At 38.5% G+C, this 8927-nt stretch overlaps 1 protein-coding gene across 1 annotated transcript; it reads right to left on the bottom strand.

Moving 5' to 3' along the window:
* Positions 1-7158: 7158 nt before the first annotated feature.
* On the bottom strand, positions 7159-8103 carry LOC141845790 (uncharacterized). Its single transcript, XM_074733798.1, has one exon. It carries the CDS (start codon positions 8101-8103, stop codon positions 7159-7161), a length of 945 nt encoding a protein of 314 aa, XP_074589899.1.
* Between the last annotated feature and the right edge of the window lie 824 nt (positions 8104-8927).

Raw genomic sequence — 8927 nt, forward strand, 5'->3', positions numbered from 1 at the left:
TTCTGAGAACTTGTTTGTTCTCCATTCTCTGCTATCTTCCTGTCCTCCTAAACAATATTTCATATCATATTTGAGGAGATCTGAAAAGTTGTAAAGGTTTCTCCGCCTTCGAGGTTTTCGAGAAGGAGAAGATTCATAGTGCATCGGGTGTGTGCGTGCGTGTGGATCCTTGGATTAGTCACCTCTGCGGAGGTGGAGACCAAGTAAACAAACCGGGTTAGCGTTGATCTCTTTCTTTCTCTTTTATATTTTTGCTTCCGCTAATCTCTGTGCAGAGAAAGATCAAGAAAAATCGAGAAACGCTATTCACCCCCCCTCTAGCTATTTCTTCCTCTCCTTGGTTTTTCTCCCTTCTTCCTCTCCTCCTCTAGTGCTGGCCGAAACTCCCTAAGGTGCTAGCACACCTTGTGTTTTCGGTTTTTCCACTATAGTGTTCGTGTGGATACCATAAAGGAGTCTACGCTTGTAGCTCTCGAGATCCGACTCCGTTTGGACGAGCGGGATACGCGAAGGGCACGCATCGAAGGTAAAACTTTCTAAACTCGTAGATCTAGAATATAAAATAAGTTTTGCAAATTTTTTTTGTTCGCACGAATCCTTTGGCATAGACTTCCGAGGTTTCCGCAACGTAAAAAGCGGATTTTTCGGCTCGGAATGTCCAACAGTGGTATCAGAGCCACGTGCAAACACAAAACTTGTTTTTATTTTAATTTTTATGAAAAAATTAATATTCTGTACATTTCTATAATTTTATGATTTTTATGGAATTTTTAGAGCATTTTCTCGTAGAAGCGAAGCAACAAGTGTTAGGACACTTGTAGACTTTGACTACCGAGAAAACCGCTCTGAAACGCTTAGATCTCGCCCAAACAAATTCGGTTTTGTTTAGGACAGCGGCTTAAGGCACTGTAGGATCGCGTTGGGACACTCGTAAAGGTTATTTCGCGAGTAGGGGTGCTGCCCCTAAACCCCGCAAGGGGCTATGTCCCGCAATCGCACCCGAAATTGCTTATGTAACGCCCGTAAATTTTCTTGTAGATTTAAAAAAAAAAACCCGCCATAGCTAGGAATCGAACTATAAACCTTTGGATTGTAAGATAGCCTTGATACCACCATGCCATAAGATAATTCTTACTTGAGATATACCCAGAATATACATAGATTATATAATGTAAGTATGAGAAGATGAAGAGTTGAAGAGTTGTTTCATCTCCCTAGGTATAAAAGGAGAAATTGTTTCAATTCCCTCATTCTTCCTCTTCTCCACCGAAATTCTCCTTCTTCCTCCTCCACCAAAGATTTGGGCTCCTTGTTTTGGGTGTTCTAGAGAGGGGTTTTCAAGGGGATTTCTTCACGAAGGCTTGGTAGATGCTAGAGGATCCCTCTAAGGCTAACGATTAGAAGATCTTCATCTCATAAAAGAACTCTAGTGGTATATTTACTGAATATAGCAAGAGGAGGTAAGTACTCTCACCTGCAGTATAAGTAGCTTTCGATTGTTATGTATTTTGTTTCTATTACCATGGCTATTCCAGATTTCATGCATGTTTTCTTTAAAAGTAAAATATGATATGTGCATCTTGTTTCCGTTAAAATGGTTATTTCAGAATTCATGTATAGTAAAACATAAAGATGCTTCCCATATAAGTTTTGGGACCAAGAGCATGATAGTGCCTTGAAATGCTTCCCATATGAGTTTTGGGACTAAGAGCATGATCAAATGTCATGAAATGCTTCCCATATGAGTTTTGGGACTAAGAACATGCTAAGTATTTGCTAAATGACAAAGTTATAGAATATCATGTATAAAGAAAGTATTTTACTTTAAAATTGGCATGTACCGGGCCCAAGATCGCCCACGGGCTCCTAGTTCGCCCTTAGTAAGTTGCCCTAAGAGTTCGGTGGCTAGCTACCCCGGATTCTTTTAGGGATGCGCGCTATTGGTACTATGCCGGGCCCAAAGAAGGATGATTATTATTTTGAAGTATAGACCTAATACAAGTTTCCAAGTTAACTATTCCTTGACACAAGATTAAGTATATCTCATGTTTATGTTTATACTAGTGAAGCATATTTGAAGAGCATGTATTGCAAGTCATACATTTCAAATTCATGCATTTTTAGTTGAACCAACGCTTATGATAAGTACAAGAATGTAATTACATACAAGATCCTAATAACATGCTTTCTTATGATGCGTTATTTTGTGAGATTAGGAAGTACTTACTAAGCATCATTGCTTATAGTTTGCATTCCTTATACTGCAGATAAAGGTAAAGGAAGGCTTGAGTAAAAGGGAGCAGCGGATGAAGTACTTGATGTGTGTGGCGATGGAATCGTGGATTAAGATTTTGGGACTTGTTAGTAGTCATATTATCATAAACTTCTAAACTTGTTAGTAGTCATATTATCATAAACTTCTAAACTTGTTAGTAGTCATATTATCATAAACTTAAACTTGTTAGTGGTCATAGTGTGTCCTAAATTTCTAAACTTGTTAGTGATTATACTATGCCATGACCTTCATATACTCCAGAACTGGCTATGATTAGTTATGTTAAAGTCACAAATATCATTTAGATACTTCTGCACATCATTTTGCATGCTTAGAGTACATAAGAATCATGTTTTGAGGTGCACCAGTCGACTGGAGGTAGTACCAGTCGACTGTGTCATGTAAAATAAGCGAACAGAAAGATTAGTCGAGTGTCCAGTCGACTGCCAGTCGACTCCAGTTGACTGGGGGTAGTACCAGTCGACTGGCCATGGTGAAATGAGCGAAACAGGAAGTTTGGTCGAGTGCCAGTCGACTGACAGCAGTTGACTGGTATATAGAGCAGTCGACTGGTAAATTATAACAAAGAAAATTGTGCACTGGTGATAAGTATTAAAATGCTCTAGGAAGAGGTCTCTAGTTCAAACCTTGATTCCTCCATATTTATTTATATTTTTATGAATAAAGAAAAATATAATAGTTTAAGCTCTAAAATTATTCATGTTAATAAACACATTGAATTAAGTTTAGATTTTATGCATATAGATAATAATATCCAAGTTACCTACAGTTTTATGATCTAACATGGTTAATCAAGTGTGCATATAACACAACTAGAAAAGTCCTAACTAGATGTTAGGCAAGGAAAAGTACTAGTGGGTCAGCTGGATCATGACTAGGCAAGGAAAAGCCTTAGTGAGGTAGCTGAACCATAGCTTGGCAAGGGAAAGTCCTAGTGGATTAGCTGGACCATGGCTAGGCAAGGAAGTCTTAGTAGGACTAGAGACACCAGGTGGAGAGACTTGATAGAGTTTGGGACTAAGTTTAAGTCGGACCAGAGACTAGGGTCGAGGATCGAGGGTAAGCATGAAGTTCAAACAAGGTCTGGAGGACCAAGATTTGACACTAAGTAAACTCTTCCAAGAGGTGTAGATGAGGACGCATCCCTTGAAGGCAACATTAGGCATCGGTCTAACTTAGAATTTCACAAAAAATTTAAAAGTCAAGACCAGATAATTGTAAGACTGTCATCATTTAAAGTACTATACTTGTTGTACTAACTTTATGATGCATGAATTTAAATTGGAAGGTGGTTGGGACAAGTTTACTCTGGGTGACCAAATGGGTTCCAAGTGCCCGAAGGTCCGAATGGCCTTCCTTATGAGTTGGTAGAATCTGATTGGATAGAGTAGGTCAGCATCTAGGCGTCCGGACGAGATCTTGGCACCTGGGGATAGATAAGTCACAATCAGATTTGAATTAGATCACTTCGCCCAGCTCTCATCAAATTAGCAATCCATGCAACCATAAGGGTTCTAAGCATCTGGGATGGACACAATCGTGATGATAAGATCTAATCAAGCCGATGTGCTTGAAAAAGAATCCAAGTGCCCGAAATGACTTAGAAAAGAAACTATGAACAATACATTCAATACAATAATTTTCACCGCCTCAAACTCACGTTCTACTTTAAAATTCAGATACAATGCCGACGTATTGCTACGACGATAGTGCTCAAGTTCTAAATCCTTGTCAATAGCTTTTCTTTATTTTATTTTCTTCTTTTGTGCTTTCTTTTGAACAGGATCAGTAAATTAAATTTGTTATCGATCCTCATCTTTTGTAAAAAATGAACCTTTTTTCTTTAAGAAGGAGGTCGTTAGTGGGTTATCCATCAGAAGGAGACAATGACCATGGGCCTTAGAGTAGCAATAAAATTATCATTTATTTTTCTTCTTTCTATTTTTCGCTATATCTCTCGAAAGAAAAAGTGAAAAATCAAAAAATAGTATTCACCCCCCTCGAGCGCGTTCATCGATCTTAGAACCTCAACTCCAACTGTCGAAGGTTATCTCCAACCAATTGCTCAGGCTCCCTCTGAGTCACCTAGAATCATCAAAATTTGCTTCCCTACACTTGATATGCGTAATCAGTATAATATTGATTTTAGCTTTACTCGCACATCCCTTAGTTAGATGTTCAGCTCCTAGTTGGCTCATTTAGTGTGATTTCCCAAGCCACAGCTCCCAGCTGCCTCCACTTAGACTTTTCTACGAAGCCACAACTCTTAATTGCCTCCACTTAGACTTGTCTACCAAGCTATAGGTCTTAACTACCTCCTCTTGTATTTGTTCTGCCTAGTTCCCAACTAGGATTTTTTTTGTTTGGTTTCCAACCAAGACTTCTAGCTGTTTGGTTCCCAACCAGGACTTTGCACTTGTCTAACTTCATTAGGATTTAGTCAATTTGTCTAACTCCCAATCAGGACTTCCATTTGTCAAATAATCTTCTTTACTTGACATAAAATCATCAGTTCACAACAACTTAACTTTACACTTAATCATTAATCAAAACATTGAATTCATTGTGGTGCTCCCAACACTAACATACAGTTAGTTTATCTATGAGCTAATGATTCTATGTCAAGTGCAGTAGGTTACTTAACAAATACGAAGTTCTAATTGGAAACCAAGCAATTGACTAAGTCCTAATGAGGCTAGGCAAGTGCAAGGGATCGAGTCTAGTCGATTAAGATCACGGATAATATTACAGCAGCATTAGTAGTCTCCCAAGCGATGGGGGATTGTCTAATCGACCGTGAGGTGCCACGTCAATATCCGAAGAATGCCTATAAAAGGAGCCACAAAGTAGAGCTTTCAAGAAACTAATTATCAATTAATCTCAATGTGCTCGTGCTCACATTCAATATCCGAAGAATGCCTATAAAAGGAGCCACAAAGTAGAGCTTTCAAGAAACTAATTATCAATTAATCTCAATGTGCTCGTGCTCACATTCAATACTCTTCAGACGCTATATCGGCAACACGCTACAATTTCGCTCTTCATCTTCCATAAACAACAACTCAAGTGTAACACTATTATTCTATTATTGTCATACATTCTTATATTATTATATGTTTTATTTTATATTCTTTTAAAAGTTTCTTCACCTCTAGAATCTTTCTAGAAAGGGATTAATCGAAATAAGAATCAATTCATTTATATTCTACGTCTTTATAATTATTGCATGCTTTATGTGTTAACCTAGAAAATATTATTACTCTTAAAATTCTTAATTTAATTGTTTATTTATATTCCATTGTATTACTCTATCAATATTCTTAGAGTTATTTTTCGTCCTTTAAAATTTATAAAATTCATAATAATATTCACCCTCCTCTAGCGTCAAATTTGATCATACACTTTTAACTATCAAGTGTTCAGTTAACTGTGTCCTACTAGGACTTTGCCCTCACTAACTCTTAAGTATCCAATTAACTATGATTCACTCTCCTTATCAAATATTTGATCAATTTTAACATATTCGACGTCTCGCTCAACCATTAAATATATTGATCAAATATCAAAATCAAAATCGACCTTAGTCAAACTTGACCTAAGGTCGATTGCACCGACACTAAACACTATCCGATAGGGGATGAATTTATTTTTAAAAAATTGTGTTAAGTCTCAACTATACTTGACCTCCCAACTGGCATTCCTATCTCAACCTTCCCTCAGCTTTGAGACTCAGCCTTCCTGACTCAATCTCCTAAGTCATTCAATCTTCCCCGATTTGATGTTCCTCGCTTGGCTTCCAAAGTCAACATTCCTAACTTAGCCTCCTGCTCAACCTTCTTGACTCAATCGTCCTACCTCCCAACTCGGCCTCTCTACTCAACTGACTCGGTCTCCTTGTTCACTCTCTCTGCTCAACTAACTCGGTCTCCTGACTTGGCCACTCTACTTAACAACTTGACCTCTTAACTCGACCTTCCCAATTTGACATCTCAACCTTACTAGCTATGCAATTCGGCCTTCTCAACTCGACCTCTTAATTTGGCCTTTCCAACTTAGCCTCTCTGCTAAACAGCCCGATCTTCCTAGTTAGCATGGTCTCCCCAACTTGACCTCCTAATTAGGCCTTCCCAACTTGGTCTTTCCGATTCAGAATCTTTAAGATCACACGATAATATAATTTTCATTTATTCCGAAACCAACGACAAAGTACTCTTTATTTTTAAACATTTAGTATAATTAGGTCCGTCGTTGATAAATCAAAACAATTTAGACAACGCCAAAATGAATCAGCTTCTCTAGGGGAAAAAAATTCCATACAGTCGACGAAGTGAAATATGTAATTAATAATAAATATGTCCTGTATCTATGGATCAAGAAAGCAGGTGAGTCTGGAAGTACATCTTGAAGCTCGTAACATATCTACATGCACATAGCCTTATAGTTTTTGTCAGAGGGTGCCATTTCATCACTTGTGTAGGGCATATTTAAGGAATGACCAAAATTATCTAATTGTTGTATTTAAGCATGAGGAATGAGCAATTAGCAATAAGCAATGAGCAATGAGTGTTTTTTAAAGATTGGGTTAGTGCAAGGAGCAAGCATTTTAAGCATGAAAATGCACAAATCTTAACATTGAATGAAAAAATGACCTGACACCAGTTTATATATAAGAAAGGCGTGCTACCAACCAGAATTGTTACCCTAGAGGAAGAACTGTGTAGCGTACAATCCAAACTCAGAATTGAAGGGTGAGCGATATGCCAATTAAACGAGTTAATGAGATAATTCTACTAACTAGGCATCTCCAAACTCACAAAACAAACAAAAAATAAAAATGGCAGTTAACCAATTTGGTGAAGTACTCACTCATTGTCAGTAGCACTAGCATTAGGTGGAGGAAGGGACGCAACTTGGTGCGCCTGCGACAGCAGCGAGTGGTGGTCGTAGTCGTCGAGCAAACTACTGATTGATCGAGCCCTCACCGTGCCGGTCTTCTTCCTCCTGTTGCATGTCATCTCCGTTTGTTCCTGCTCCATTTTTGAAGCCCTTGTACGGTCTCCAGCAATGCTATTATCTGGCTTTATTTCCCCTGCAGTGTTACTGTTGCTTCTTGCATCGGTACTGGTGCTCCACCTGTGTTTACTGGTGCCCACTTGGCCTCGGGAGGAGATGCTCATGTTCCGGAGCCTCCCTTTGCCTAGATGGTGCTCGCAGAGGGAGTAGCCGACGAGAGTCTGCTGACCGCATCGCCACCCCCTTCCGTTCACGCGGCTGCACCGAGAACCCTCCATAATCACCGCCGGACTCCTCCGTGGCCGCTTCAAATCCGTATCGTTCTCCTTTCCTGCAGCACTGGTGCAACAAATGCTCGACTTCATCTTCCCCTTGGCCTTCTGTTGATCTTTCTCCTCCTCTACCTTGCCTTCTCCTTCCTCCCTATTTCCATTATTAATCATGACCATGACTGAGCTTCCACTTATCTCCTTGCTACAATCGGCCTGCCATCTCCCTCTTTGGTTCCCATCCTCTTCCTCTTTCTTCAGCCGCCATTGCGCTTTACTGCCACTGCTGCTGTCCCTATGGCAATGGTTGGGCGCATCTGAGCAGGGATAATTTGGACAAGGAGAAGAGGGTTCATCAGGATGAGTAGGCCATTTTGGTGGATCCCCAACTCCAATCACAACTTGGTGCAACTTTCCCCCTTGTGCAACTATGCTATCTTTGGCTCCAAGATGCTCATTTTGCGATGAATATGATGGATCTGGAGAAGGATGAAGGGAAGAAGAGGCTCGCCGACGGATCCGCATGGTGGAACAGGAAAACAAGAGGGAGAGAGGGAGAGAGGGAGAGAGAGAGAGAAGTGGGTGGGAATGAGATGGGGACCGGTGCAGTGCAGACTTATTATTGCTGAACTGGAATTCAAAGCATTGGTTATTTTTTTAAAAATGGTTCAGACAAAATCAAGAATATAAAATTTCTGTGACAACTTTAAATAATTAGGAAAAAATATATTAAGTAGATAATTATGTGATATAATTTCCCATTTTTGTACACCACTTCTCAATCAAAGGGTCATTCTCAATTCTTAAAAAAAAACACTGAAAAATGTCTCAAATGTCCTTTTTCTAAAGGACTAGTTAATCATGTAATTCCTTACAAGCTCAACTCTTCATCCTCCCAACGGCAACTCCACTTGCAAATAATGACTTACATGACGGTGTAACATAAGATGTTTTCATAATTAATTAAATATTTATAAGTTCATTTTTAATTATGATGTACTATAGATTAATTTTTTTAAATGAAAAAACAACTTTAAAATATTAATTTCAGAGTGACACATGATTTGTGCTTCTTAATTTATTTTAATAATCTGAAAACTTTTAGAGGGTTGAATCTATCACCATTATTTTTAAAATTAATTAATTCAAATAATTATATATATATATATATATATATATATATATATATATATATATATATATATATATATAACCTTTTGATGTCTTCCTCACCCTCAATAAGACAGGACGAGCACGACTCAAAGGAATGTCGTGATTTTTGGAAGAATATCTTTTCTTCTCTATTATGCACCGTAATCTCCACAATTCGGAAACATGAAATTTTTAAC

This window comes from Curcuma longa, chromosome 15, assembly GCF_044706935.1.
Source record: "Curcuma longa cultivar G26 ecotype Majalengka, Jawa Barat chromosome 15, ITB_CL_G26_1.1, whole genome shotgun sequence".
In the NCBI taxonomy this organism is placed as follows: Eukaryota; Viridiplantae; Streptophyta; class Magnoliopsida; order Zingiberales; family Zingiberaceae; genus Curcuma; species Curcuma longa.